The sequence below is a fragment of the Chlorocebus sabaeus genome, chromosome 11 (genome assembly GCF_047675955.1).
Source record: "Chlorocebus sabaeus isolate Y175 chromosome 11, mChlSab1.0.hap1, whole genome shotgun sequence".
Classification (NCBI taxonomy): Eukaryota; Metazoa; Chordata; class Mammalia; order Primates; family Cercopithecidae; genus Chlorocebus; species Chlorocebus sabaeus.
Window position 1 is genome coordinate 48,515,255 of NC_132914.1, and position 14,838 is coordinate 48,530,092.

At 42.3% G+C, this 14,838-nt stretch overlaps 1 protein-coding gene across 24 annotated transcripts in view; it reads left to right on the forward strand.

Moving 5' to 3' along the window:
* The window catches only part of ATF1 (activating transcription factor 1), a 57,981-nt gene that overhangs the window by 21,831 nt on the left and 21,312 nt on the right, over nt 1-14,838 (forward strand). For 12 of the 24 annotated variants that reach the window (XR_012094493.1, XM_073020731.1, XM_073020744.1 and 9 more), the window contains 2 exons: nt 3,697-3,830; nt 10,655-10,755. Coding sequence is in view for 20 of the 24 variants with exons in the window: in XM_073020731.1 (XP_072876832.1) it covers nt 3,697-3,830; nt 10,655-10,755 (235 nt within the window). In the remaining 4 variants the exon portion in view is untranslated. Of the gene's footprint in view, nt 1-3,696; nt 3,831-10,643; nt 10,756-14,838 lie in introns of all 24 variants that reach the window. The other 12 variants (XM_008003234.3, XM_073020745.1, XM_073020741.1 and 9 more) reach the window with 2 other exon arrangements.

Sequence of the window (14,838 nt, forward strand, 5' to 3'; positions counted from 1 at the left end):
TGTGGTAGCTGTGGTAGTGATGAGACAAAGTTAAGATTCTGGATATATATTGGTTGTAAAGCCAATAGTATTTGCTTTTGGATTGGATGTGGAGTTTTAAGTAAAGGAAGGAGCCAAGATTGATGTCACAGTTTTGGTTTGAGCAACTGTAAGAATGAAATAACTTGAGCTGGGCATGGTAGTGCATGCGTGTAATCCCATCTGCTTGAGAGGCTCAGGTGGGAGGACTGCTTGAGCCCAGGAGTTCCAGACCAGCCTGGGCAACATAGTGTAGACCCACCCTGTCTCAAAAAAAAAAAATATATATATATATATATAAAAAACATATATATGCGCACACACATGTATATATATAATTGCCATTTATTGACAACACTGGAGGATGTTTTCCATTTTCTTTTTGGGGGAATGTTGGCAATCAGGAATTTGGTTTTTAGGCATGTTATGTCTGTACTGGTATCTGTATTGGTTTTCTGTGCTGCAGAACAAATCACCACAAAGCTAATAGCTTAAAACAACACACATTTATTATCTCACAGTTTTTGTGGGGTCAGGCATATCTTAAGTGGGTTCTTTGCTTTGGGGTCTCACACCAAACTGCAATTGAGGCATTGGCTAGGGCTGAATTCTTAGCAGGAGGCTAGACTAGAGAAGAATCTACTTCCAGGCTCACTTAGTTTGTTGGCAGAATTCATTTCATTGTGGCTTTAGGACTGAGTGCTTCAGTTTTTTGGTTGGTTCTTGGCTGGAGGCTGCCCATAGCTCCTAATGGCCACCAGTAACTCCCTGCCATGTGATCCTCTCTGTATGCAGTTCACTGCATGGCAGCCTGCTTCAAGTCCAGCAGGAGAGTGAGAGCAAGGCTGCTAGCAAGACAGAGTCTTATACATAATATAATCAAAGGAATGACATCCCATTTCCTTGTGATAAAACATGACATCCCATCATCTTTGCCTAATAAGGTTGGTTAGAAGCAAGTCACAAGTCCCTCCCACTCTCAAGGGGAGAGGTTTAGACAAAGTCCCAAACACCAGGAGCTGCAGATCATGGGAACCACCCTAAAATCTGTTGGGCAGACTGTCCAAGTAGATTTATCCAGCAGGCAGCTAGAAACATGAGTCTGGGGTCCAGGAGAGAGGTCCAGACTAGAAATCTAAATTTAGGAGCTGTGGCTATATAGGTGGTATTTATAATCATGGAATGATTTCCAGACTCCCCCTAGGATGTAGAAAGCTGGAAAGAATGTTACTCTTACCCTAAAACAAAAATATGTTGTATGTTCTATAAAATAATAACAAACTCATAGAGGTGGGGTGTGGGCGTGGCTCACCTGTGGCAGAGCACATTAAGAAAGCAAGGCTGCATACTAGCAGGAAAATTAATGAATTGCTAAAGTCCAAGCGTAGGCAAGCGTGAGCATGTAGAATCCTTGGGAGCTGCAGACACAAAGACAGTTCATACCCTCTTGTAGGTTTTTCTCCGAGGACCTCCAACAGTTGCTTAGGAGAAAAATGGGGCTGGGGACACAAGGAAGACCAGAGAATGCCTTGGTAGGTGGTATAGGCCTACTTGGACCTTTTTTTCCTTTGGAAAAAAAATCTTTAAGCCACTAGGAGAAAGGGGATAAACCCTGTTTTCCATTGTGTCTGGGAAAAGTTAAAAGAAAAAGAAAACCCACAAACCCTGAGGAAATGGCAGGAAACTGTTAAGGGCTTAGACTGTTAGAGTTTTTCTGCCACTGGGAGAAAGCCCCAACCCCTGTAACCAAGGGACATAGAGCCTCCCTGAGACTGAGACTGGACCAGGACAACAGAGAACCTCCCTGTTGCTGCTGTCCAGTCAAGCAATAGCAATCTACCCCTGGGGGAGGGACAAGAGTATGGAGAGAGCCTCTTTGGGGCAGAAGCACAGATGAAGCCTAAGGCTGAGTATGTGGCAAGAACAATGAGAAAAACCCTCTGACATACCAGCCCCACCCTAAGCAGAAAGTCACGCTAGAGGAATTTGAAGCTGGTAGTACTCTTAAGGTAATTCAAACAACAACAAAATCCAAACCCAGCTCAATTGTTGAATAGATGACTCAACCCCTTCCCTACACCTACACACACACCCCCTAGTGAAGAGGCGTACCCTCTTGTTTTCCCATTTCTGAAGATAAATACTATTTACTTTAGTCTGTACTGTCTTACCCATGATGTCTATCATTCAGGCAAAAATTACAAAACACATACCAAAAGCACACAAAAAACTCACTGTCAAAAAACAAAACAATAAACAGAACCAGACTCAGGATAATAACCCAGCTTGGAACTATCAGAGAGTGAATTTCAAATAACAAAGGATAATATGTTAAAGGCTCCAGTGGGAAAGGTGGAAAACATGCATGGACAGCTGGGGAATTTCAGCAGAGGGTTGGAAACTATATGAAAAATTCAGATGGAAATGTCAGAAATAAAAATGGTGTGGTGGCTCATGCCTGTAATCCCAGCACTTTAGGAGGCCGAGGCAGACAGATTGCTTGAGCTCAAGAGTTCAAGACCAGCCTGGGCAACATGGCAAGCCTCCATTTCTACTAAAATTACAAAACCAAATAAGCCAGGCATGGTGGTGCACACCATGTGGTCCCAGCTACTCAGGAGGCTGAAGTGGGAGGATTGCTTGAGCCCAGTGGGCAGAGGTTGCAGTGAGCCACCATCGCCCCATTGCACTCCAGCCTAGGTGTCAGAGTGAGGCCTTGTCTAAAAAAAAAAAAATGGTGACACAGGTGAAGTACGTGTTTCTAGTAGACTTGACACAGCTAAGAAAAGAATCAGTGAACTTGAAGATAGGCCAGTAGAAATTACCCACAGTGAAAAGAGAGAACAAAGGAAAGGACAGAGAGAAAAATAGAGCATCCAAGAACTGTGGAACGATGTCTCTTTAACGTGGGTGTAGTGTGATCAAAGTCATGTGACTAGATGGGATGACTGAAGGGTAAGTATTGTAGAGATGAGTCAGTGGATCTGGGCTTCCTTAGCATTTGGAGTTTGGGGAGATTGAAGAGGGATTGTCAGTGAGGTAGGAGGAAAATCAAGAGTAACTCAAATCTTGGAAATCAGCATGAGTGATGGTCAGCTGTGTAAAATGTGGCTGATAGGTCAAATAAGATGAGGAATAAAAAATAACTTTTACAGCCAACCTTTTTTTTTTTTTTTTTTTGTGAGATAGGGTCTCATTGTGTCACCCAGACTGGTATGCAGTAGCATGAACATAGCTTACTGCAGCCTTGACCTCCTATGTTGAAGCAATTCTCCCACCTCAGCTCCCCAAGTAGCAGGGACCACAAGTGTGTACCATCACATCCGGCTAATTTTTTTGTATTTTTATGTAGAGATGGGGTTTTGCAGTGTTGCCCAGGCTGGTCTCAAACTCCTAAGCTCAAATAATCCAACCACCTCAGCCTCCCAAAGTGCAGTGCTGGCATGCATGAGCCACTGCAACTGGCCCTTTTTTTTTTTTTGGAAACCGAGTATTATTCTGTTGCCTAAGCTGGAGTGCAGTGGCATGATCATATTTCTTTAGCCTCAAACTCGTGCCCTCCAGTGATCCTCCTGCCTTTGCTTCCTGAGTTCCTATTATTCACAGATTCTGTAATTGCAAATTTGCCTACTTGATAAAATTCTAACTCCAAAAACAATACTCATGGTACTTTTGCAGTTATTCATGGACATGTGCCACGTGGCAAAAAATTTGAGTCATTCCCTGTATTCCTAGCTGAAGTCAAACAAGGTGACGCTGTTTCTTCTTGCATCAGCTCTCATAGTATAAACAATTGGCCTCTTTGCAGTCTGGTTAGTATAACTACATTTTTTGCATTTTTCTCCTTTTTGTTGGTGATTTTGCTATTTAAAAATGACTCCCAGGTGTAGTACAAAGTGCTATCTTGTGTTCTAAGTGCAAGAAGGCTGTGATGTGCCTTATGGAGGAAATACATGTGTTAGATAAGTTTCATTCAGGCATGAGTTAACAGTGCTATCGACTGTGATACGTAGTTCAGTGATAATATATATTAAATGAGATCTTTTTTTTTTTTTTTTGAGACAGAGTCTCGCTCTGTTGCTCAGGCTGGAGTGCAGTGGCGCGATCTCAGCTCACTACAACTTCCACCTCCACCTCCTGGGTTCCAGCGGTTCGGGTAGCTGGGACTACAGGCGCACGCCACCACACCTGGCTAATTTTTGTAATTTTACTAGAGACGGGGTTTCACCATGTTGGCCAGGCTGGTCTTGAACTTCTGACTTCAGGTGATCCACCCACCTTGGCCTCCCAAAGTGATTACAGGTGTGAGCCACCACGCCTGGCCTGTTTACTGTTTATTTTTAGTTGTTCTTGCTCTATTTTAGATTTTGGACTGATAATTTAGAATCCAGAATCTTTAGAATATAAGTGAACCAGTGGACAGAGAAGTAGTATGAAGTTCTGGCTGAGTGCAGTGGCTTACACCTGTAATTCTAGCACTTTCGGAGGCTGAGGTGGGTGGATCACATGAGGCCTGGAGTTGAAGACCAGCCTGGCCAACATGGTGAAAGCCCATGTGTACTAAAAATACAAAAATTAGTCGGGCGTGGTGGCGGGCGCCTGTCATCCCAGCCACTCAGGAGGCTGAGGCAGGAGAATCGCTTGAACGCAGGGGACAGGTTGCAGGGAGCTGAGATTGTGCCAGAGCCCTCCAGGCTGGTTGACAGAGTGAGACCCTGCCCCCTCTCCCCCCACAAAAAAGACTGGGGACCAGCTCCTCACTTTCCTCCTTTGAAAGGTCTCTCAATATTCAGATTATCAGGTTTGAGAGTGGGGCTGGGAAGAGAATCAGGACTTTGAGACCGTGAGTAATGAGCATTTTGTGAGGTTAGGCGAACCGTAGTAATAAGGGATAGGAACTACTACTACTAGCTAAATCAAAATCTGGTGCCTCTTTGCCTTTTCAACCTGCCAGACCCACAGCTTGTATTAAATCACATGAATTGCCAGAAACCTTTGAGGAATGATGGCCCTTACCTTTTAGAGATGTAAATTAATCCTATCATATGTTCTCTCCATTAGCTGAGTGGCTTCAGTTGTTGAAAGGTGGGGAGACGGTTTTGTTAATGTTTTCCAAGTGTAACTCTAGAGCTAGACTCTTAAGACTTGTGGGTTCTTTTTTTTTTTTTGAGACAGTTCTTACTCTGTCACCTTGGCTAGAATTGGAGTGCAGTGGTGCAATCGCAGCTCACCACAACCTCTACCTCCTGGGCTCAAGCAATCCTCCCAGCTTAGCCTCCCACATAGCTGTGACTATAGGCGTGCACTGCCAAACCTGGCTAATTTTTGTATTTTTTGTAGAGACTGCATTTTACCATGTTGCCCAGGCTGGTCTTGAACTCCTGGGCTCAAGGGATCTGCCTGCCTTGTCCTCCTAAAGTGCTGGGATTATAGGCATGAGCCCCTGCACCCAGCTCTTTGTCTATTCTTATTCTTCAATTTCTGTATGCCTATATTGGGGTACTGTCAGAGAGGAGCAGAGCTGGACATTTGTTGAAGGCAGCAAGACAGATTTTATCAGATTACTGCAGTATAGGAGAGAAACTCCAACATAAACTGAGCTCAGCTCCACTGAAACACAACAGATGGAAAGTTTTTTAAATATTGGGGTGTTCTAAAGGAAAAGTACATAAGATGCTTGGGAGAGGGAAGGAATTGTCACTATGATTAGCCATCTTGTTTGCTCATTGGCACTTGTCAAAGTTAGGCTCCTACTCTCCCACAGACTGGGAGACAGGGACCATATCTTTTCTTTCTTGGTTACTACATTTACAGGCCCAAAGAAAGACTTCTAGGTTTTAGAATATTTACATCTGACGGGACAGAGAAAGGATTCGTAACAGCAAGTTTTCTAAAATGCTGTAAGAAAAGTGAGGATAGGGGCCTGTAGTCAAGTTTTTCTGGAACAAACAGTAAATTCTTTTGGTAGAATTGAACTTTCTCAGGCAGGCGTTTTAAGGGGGTTCTGGGGTCATTCTAGGGACACATCCTTGGCCTGACAAAAGCCATTGGTCAAGAATTTGGTCAGTTAGTACGAGGGGAGTTGAATGGCGTTGTTTGTGCTACAAATGGAGTTTACAATTCTCAGTGGCTGGATACATTTTATACAGAATTTCATGACCCTAGGCATTTTGAGGGAGGATGAGACTGGAGTTTGTTTCATCTAGTCTTGGGAAGAAGAAAAGAACTTTCAGTGAAAGAAGAAAGGGAACAGGGAGGCTGGGTGCGGTGGCTCACGCCTGTAATCCTGGCACTTTGGGAGACCGAGGCGGGTGGATCACCTGAGGTCAGGAGTTCGAGACCAGCCTGGCCAACATGAGGAAACCCCGTCTCTACTAAAAATACAAAAATTAGCCAGGCGTGGTGGCGCATGCCTGTAATCCGGGCTACTCTGGAGGCTGAGGTAGGAGAATCGCTTGAACCCAGGGGCGGAAGTTGCAGTGAGTCGAGATCGGGCCACTTCACTTCAGCCTGGGAAGAAGTGAAACTCAGTCCCAAAGAACACAAGGGAACAGGGAAAGCAATATTCTTGGAGAATAAAAAAGGGTCGGGGGAACAGGGAAAGCAGTATTCTTGGAGCCCAAAGTGAAGAAAGAGAACAGGGAAGGAGGCAGGAAGCTTACTTTTAGGGCCTGAGAAGTAGTCCAGGATTTTATTTTGTGATTTAAGTCCAAGAGGAATGGTATGGACCAGAGTAGTCCAGAGGAAAGCATGAGATCTCTGTTAACTGGAAATATTTGAGAAAGCTTTTTGGAAGAGGTAGAACCTGAGATGAGCCTTGAGGGATGATGAGTGGACTTTTCTTAGTTTAGCATTTTATCGTGGTATTTCCATGAAACCGCCTCTGATTTCAACAGAAATAAATTATAATTTCATGATTCAATCATTTGCTCGAAATATTTTATTTTTCTTTCAAGATGCTGTCCAAAGTTGGTGTTTTACTCAATTTTTGACTCTTGGTTTCTTGGTTAGTTTTCAGCCCCATCTCTTCAGAATAGCATGTGCTAAAGATTCTCCATGTTTTTGCACAGTCAGTTCGTCTGCCTAAAATACCTTCCAGTCCCCTAACTCCTGCCCCTCCATACATAGCCCTCAAGTAATTGTTAATCGTTCAAAACCCAGATGAAGTAACACCCTTTCTTTGCTCCCACAGTACAGTGCTTTGTAATTTTCCTCTATTATAACTCTTATTCTGGTTGTTATAGTTTGTACTCTCAGTCCCTAGTTCAGCCTCTGGTCAATAGAAGGTACCTGATGTTTGGTTAATGATGCAATTCAATATAATCAGCTCTGAAATGTGTTTCCAGTGTTAAGAACTCAGCTATCTTACATGCATAGGTACAATATATATTTTATTAACTGAATTCATATTTGTTCTATTGTCATTAAGAGGATCTGCACTAGTGACAACTGTACCTCTTCCTAGAGAGCAAGTACAGGTTCAGGGGGTCATCCAGACAGCTCAGTCTTCTGTAATTCACCCACCTGTGCACACAGTACAGAAATTTGAAGACTTAGTGGTCAAGAGTTGGGACTTTTAGACCCTGAGTCTTCAGATACATTGCCGTTGCTGTACCTATAATATTATAAACCAAGATAAAGTTGTCTTATAAATTAGACTGCAGACCAAATCAGGCAAATAGAAAAGTTTTAGAATTTCTGGTTTCATGTATATAATACCTAGTGAAAATAGAAGATAATTTTAGGGAAAGTTATTGCTAATGATTTAAGGAAATGAAGGACTTTTTTTAAAAAGGGAAAGCACCCTTTTATCCCAGGTACTTTCTATATGCTTTATGGAGTCAGTACTTACCTACCGTATAATTTATGGAGGTCAAATAAAAGAGTTCTCTTGTTGTAGAGGAAAGTTCTTATTTGTATTTATCTACCTTCATATTAATGCCTGACAAAAGTAGGAAAGAAAGAGTCATCCTAGATTCCTTTTCTTTCTACTTTTCCCATTTTATCTTCCAATTTCTGTGAGTCCCAGAATACCTTTAGTCATCTCTCATTTTTAGAAGCAGCTCTCCTAGAAGAAAAGCTGTATTTCTCATTTTCTTCTCCTGATTATGGCAATGTTGTCAAAACTGGAGCTGCATCTTTATGTGGTATTCACATGTGAAAGGAGGTGGCTGCATGGATTTTTTAGGTTTTATATGAAAATTTTACTCTTATTTGCTGGTGCTGTTATTAAAGATAAATTATTTGATTTTAATTACAAGTAATTCCTTAGTTTTACAATTTATTTTCTTAAGTTCAATGGAAGACTTTGGAGTAAGCTTAGGGACAGACAGTGTAGTTTTATGAGTTAGATTAGAAATGAAGTATTTTATGGCCAGGCACGGTGGCTCACACCTGTAATCCCAGCACTTTGGGAGGCCGAGGTGGGCAGATCACGAGATCAGGAGTTCAAGACCAGCCTGGCCAACATAATGAAACCTGTCTCTACTAAAAATACAAAAATGAGCCAGGCGTAGTGGCAGGTGTCTGTACAATCCCAGCTACTTGGGGGGCTGAGGCAGGAGAATCGCTTGAACCCGGGAGGCGGGAGTTGCAGTGAGCCGAGATTGTGCCATTACACTTCAGCCTGGGTGACAAGAGCAAGACTCTGTCTCAAAAAAAAAAAAAAAAAGTATTTATGATGCTTGAGGAAAAGTGACAGATTTTTCTTATATTAAATTACTGGTTATTATTTCTTAATTATTATTGGGTTGTGACTAATTCTTTTCTATATAATGATATAGATTTAATGTGGGATATAAATGAGTAGTTATATACTATAACTCATTTTTGAAGGAGATAACATATAAAAGAAGCGTCTCTGGAAATTTGATGTCTAAATAGTTTAGGGGAAGGCTTTCTGTAGATAGTAACTAATGTGGAGAATTGATTTCTTATGTTCCTTCTAAAGGCCTGTTTGGGTTATTTTATTTTTAATAATTAAGATGAAGTCGGCCAGGTGTGGTGGCTCGCACGCGCAATCCCAGCACTTTGGGAGGCTGAGGCGGGCAGATCATGAGGTCAGGAGTTTGAGACCAGCCTGACCAACATGGTGAAACCCCGTCTCTACTAAAAATACAAAAATTACCCGAGCATGGTGGCACGCGGCTGTAATCCCAGCTATTCAGGAGGCTGAGGCAGGAGAATCACTTGAATCCAGGAGGCGGAGGTTGCAGTGAGCCAAGATCGTGCCACTGCACTCCAGCCTAGGCGACAGAGTGAGACTCCATCTTTAAAAATATATATATATATATAAAGATGAAGTCGGATATCACAATCTAACTTTGGACAAATGTTGGAAAGTTTTAATACGCTTAAAAAATTGAGGCCAGACATGGTGACCAACACCTGTAATCCCAGCACTTTGGGAGGCCTGTTTGAGCCCAGGAGTTTGACACCAGCCGGGGTAATATAATGAGACCCTGTCAGAATAAAAAATAATGAATTAGCTGGGCATGGTGGTGTGCACCTGTAATCCTAGCTGCTCAGGAGGCTCAGGCTGGAAGATTGCTTGAGCCCAGGAAGGTGAGGCTGCAGTGAGCTGTCATTGCACCACTGCACTTCAGCCGGGGTGACAGAGCGAGACCCTGTCTCAAAAATAAAAAAATAAAAAATATTTAAAAAAACATTGAAAACAACTTTTCTCAGTTGTAAAATATTGCTATAACTTGGATATTGTATTGATGTAGTTTATAAAAATTAACATATTGTATGCATGCCAAGTGTTACATGTATTAACTTGTTTAATTGTGAAATGAGATAAAAGTGAATCATACAGATTTTAAAATGGCATATATTTATACCTGCCTTTGCCAGTGACCTCCACCTTGCTAGATCTAATGGTCTCTTCTCAGTCCTTATTTTTTCTGACTTGTAAACAGCATTGGACATGGTTGATCATTCTTTTCTCTTCAGTATGCTGTCTTCACTAGTTTACCATGGACAGCTCAATCATTTGGTTCTCTTTCATCCTTACTGGTGACTCCATCTTAGTCTCATTTGCTGTTCCTCCTCTTCATCCGGTCTCTTAGTGTTCCTGAGGCTAGTCCTCAGTCTTCTTCTATTTACCCCTGTGAGCTCATCCAGTCTCATGGCTTTAAGGACTCTAAAAAGCTAGATCTCTAGAATTTATGTATCTAGCCCAGACCTCTTTCCAGACCTGCAGGCTTTGTATATTTAATGGTCGTCTCAATGTCAGCAGTTGAATATTTAACAGGTTTTTTAAAACTTAGCATGTCAGGTAGATTAGTAATAAAACAACACTTTAAAGTAATGTGCATCAGTGTAGAAATAGGGTGGAGGATGAATCAGAGACTAGTCTTTTTAACTCCAGTAAAACAGTACTGCTTCATGTGGGGGATAGACTTTACTCTCAGCTCTGGGCCTGCTATATTTGATACTACTTTAATAGGTTGGGCTCCTGGAATAAACTTTCTCATTTTCCCTTTTCCTTTTGTTCCTTTCTTTTAGACCTTAGATTTAATGTACAAATGAATTTGAGTGGCAGGAGACAGATCATTTTTTTCTAAAAGTAAAAATTCAGTTGTTTCTTTTCCCACCTGCATTGTTCATCATGTTAACACCAGTTCTTTTTTAGGTATCATCTTTATCAGAAAGTGAGGAGTCCCAGGACTCATCCGACAGCATAGGCTCCTCACAGAAAGCCCACGGGATCCTAGCACGGCGCCCGTCTTACAGGTGAGTACTCTCTTGTATAAAGCCCTGCATGTTATAATAGTACCAAATGAGTTCAAGTGGTGCTGTGCAAAGTACACTAAAGAAGTTAGCACATGTCAGTGTTAAGAATGAAATTGGGGGCCGGGCGCGGTGGCTCAAGCCTGTGATCCCAGCACTTTGGGAGGCCGAGACGAGTGGATCACGAGGTCAGGAGATCGAGACCATCCTGGCTAACACAGTGAAACCCCGTCTCTACTAAAAAATACAAAAAAAATAGCCGGGCGAGGTGGCGGGCGCCTGTAGTCCCAGCTACTCGGGAGGCTGAGGCAGGAGAATGGCGAAAACCCGGGAGGCGGAGCTTGCAGTGAGCTGAGAGATCCGGCCACTGCACTCCAGCCTGGGCGACAGAGCGAGACTCCGTCTCAAAAAAAAAAAAAAAAAAAAAAAGAATGAAATTGGGTGGCCCTCGCCTATAATCTCAGCCCTTTGGGAGGCCAAGGTAGGATTGCTTGAGCCCAGGACTTCAAGACCAGCCTGGGCAACATGGCAAGACCCTGTCTCTTCAAAAAATACAAAACTTAGCTGGACATAGTGGCGCATGCCTGTAATCTCATCTCGTTAGAGGCTAAGGCAGGAAGATGGCTTGAGCCCAGGAGTTTGAAGTTGATCTATGCCTGGGTGATAGAGCAAGACCCTGTCTCCAAGAAAAAATGAAATTGGACCTTTGGCCGGATGCAGTGGCTTACGCCTGTAATCCCAGCACTTTGGGAGGCCAAGGTGGGCAGATCACCTGAGATCAGGAGTTGGAGACCAGCCTGGCCAACATGATGAAACCCTGTCTCTAATAAAAATAGAAAACTTAGCTGGGGTGTGGTAGTGCACACTTGTAATCCCAGCTACTCGGGAGGCTGAAGCAGGAGAATCACTCGAACCTGGGAGGCGGAGGTTGCCGTGAGCCGAGATTGCGCCACTGCACTGCAGCCTGGGCAACAGAACAAGACTCTTGTCTCCAAAAAAAAGAAAAAAAGGCAAATTGGATCTTTATCTTATACCATTACACAAATCAGTGCCAAGTGGATACGAGACCTAAATGTTAAGACCTGAAACTGTAAAAATCCTAGAAGAGAACATAGGGGATAAGCTCTTCGACACTGACCTTGACAATGATTTTTTGGATATCACACCAAAAGCTCAGGCTACAAAAACAAAAATAAATAAATGGGACTACATCAAACTAAAAAAAGCTTCTGTGTAGCAAAGGAAACAAGCAACAAAATGAAAAGGCAGCTTACGAACTGGGAAAAAATTATTTGCAAACCACTTATCTGATAAGTGGTTAATACCTGTAACTGAAGATAAAATTAGAGAACCTGAGGACACAGCTCTGAGTAGATTACCTAGAATGGAACACAGAAAGACAAATAGAAGTTAAGATAGAAGATAGAATGAGAAGGTCCAGTATACAACATACATAGGATAAAAGGAGAGAAGAGGGAAGGGCACTTCCAGCTTCTACTCTCTCTACAAGAGAAAATGACAATGACTGCAATTTCCAGGATATGAATTTCCCAGTGTAAGAAAGCAAGGTCCCAAACAAGATAAATTAATAGAAACCTACATCTAGATGTATGTTGTGAAGTAAAACTGGAGAACACCAAGGATAAACATGAGATTTTAAAAGCTAAAAGCTTCCAAGAGAAAAGACCAGTTTTTAGAAAGGAATGACCAGTAAGCTGACAACAGATTTTTGAAGTACAGTATAAGACTGAACTAAAATCCTTATTTTTATTTTTAAATTATTACATGCTTTTTGAGATGGAGGTCTCACCCTGTTGCCCAGGCTGGAGTGCAGTGGTGTGATCACGGCTTACTGTAGCGTCTACCTCCTGGGTTCAGCTCCTCAGCCTCCTGAGTACCTGGGACTGTAAGCATATGCCATGATGCCCACACATGCCATGATGCCCACCTAATTTTTTTATATTTTTGGTAGAGATAGAATCCCACTATGTTGACCAGGTTGGTCTCAAACTCTTGGGCTCAAGTGATCCTCTCACCTCAGCCTCCCAAAGTGTTGGTATTATAGGCATGAGCCACTGTACTCAGGCTCCAATATTTAAACTCAAAGAGAAAGTAACTTTTGACCTGGAATTCTGTGCCTACCTGAACAATCCTTGAGGTCAGGAGTTCGAAATGAGCCTGGCCAACATGGTGAAACCCCATCTCTACTAAAAATACAGAAATTAGCTGGGCATGGTGGCACATGCCTGTAGTCCCAGCTACTTGGGAGGCTGAGGCACAAGAATTGCTTGAACCCAGGGGGCGGAGGCTGCAGTGAGCTGAGATCGTGCCACTGCACTCCAGCCTGAGTGACAGAGCGAGACTCCATCTCAAAAAAAAAAAAAGGAAAAAAAAAAAAAGAAACTACTTAAGTGTATACTTCAGGAAGAAGAAAATGAAAGGAATATAAATATAAGAAAGAATGGTGAACAAAGACAATTCATTTCAGTTAGCATTGGCTTTTTAGAGCAATAGTAATAATGATTAATTTGGGTAGTTTTGTGGGTTTTTGTTAAGATGCAGTCTTGCTCTGTCACCCAGGCCGGAGTGCAGTGGAGTGATCTCGGCTCACTGCAAGCTCTGCCTCCCAGGTTCACGCCAATCTCCTGCTTCAGCCTCCTGAGTAGCTGGAACTACAGGCGCCCACCGCCACACCTGGCTAATTTTTTGTATTTTTTAGTAGAGACAGGGTTTCACCGTGTTAGCCAGGATGGTCTCGATCTCCTGACCTCATGATCTGCCCACCTCAGCCTCCCAAAGTGCTGGGATTACAGGCGTGAGCCACTGCGCCCAGCCTGAACCTGAGATTTCTTTATTAGGTAGGGGTGTCTCAAGGAGGCTATAACATCTGAAAAGAAACTTCTCAAAGTTAAGCTTTCTGGATTGCCACAGATTAGCAAAGATCAAATATGAATTCACTCAAAAATCATCAAACGTGCAAGGACATAAACCAGGTAACTGAGAACTGGCAGAAACAATACAGTCAACTCAATAAATGCAGGGAAAAAAAGTATTTTATTAAATCCAGCACGTCATACATTGCAACCAAAAATGAATAAAAATGGGCTTCCCTAGCATATGTAGACTTTTAGAACTTAACTATGTATAGTATAGATCATCATTGCCCAAATTCTAGACTGGTCACTACCTGGTGCACATGTGTAATTGGTATGAATAGCATTGCAGACTTTGGAAACTGAACTGACATTGGAACCCACAGAAGGCTGATCAGAACTTGTGACCTGGACACAACCAGATTGATACCTTCTAAAACAAGAATATAGGCTAGGTCTGTGGCTCATGCCTGTAATCCCAGCACTTTGGGAGGCTGAGGTGGGAGGACTGCTTGAGTCCAGGAATTTAAGACCAATCTGTGTAACATAACGAGATCCTGTCTCTACAAAAAATACAAAAATTAGCTAGGTATGGTGGTGTGCACCTGTAGTCCCAGCTTCAGGAGGCTGAAGGCAGAGGATCACTTGAGCCCAGGAGGTTGATGCTTCAGTGAGCCATGATTGTGCCATGCACTCCAACCTGAGCGACAAAGCAAGTCCCTGTCTCAAATATACATATGCACATGCAACAAGAATATAAAACATTTTTTATAGTATTTAAACAAGACCCAGAGTCTGATAGCATAATATTGAAAGTGTCCAAAATTACTTGGTATCAAAGAACAAGGAAAAATCTCAACTTGCATGGGAAAAGACTGTTGACAGAAGCCAACTCCTAGATGATACAAATGTTGGAATTATATGACAAGGATTTTAAAGAAGCTATTATTTAACTGTTCCAACAAGTAAGTGAATTTTCTTGAAAGGTATAAACTCTCAGCCAAAAATAGAGTATGTAAAGAGAATAAAATAGAGATTTCAGAGCCAAGAAACACAGTAACAGAGATAAAACCTCACTGGATGGGTTCAATAGTATAATGGAAGTGAGAGAAAAAACAGTCAACTTTGAAGATTATTCAATGGATATTATCCAATCTGAACATAGAAAAGAGTGATTGGAAAATTATCTAATTCTCAGGGACCTGTGAGACAA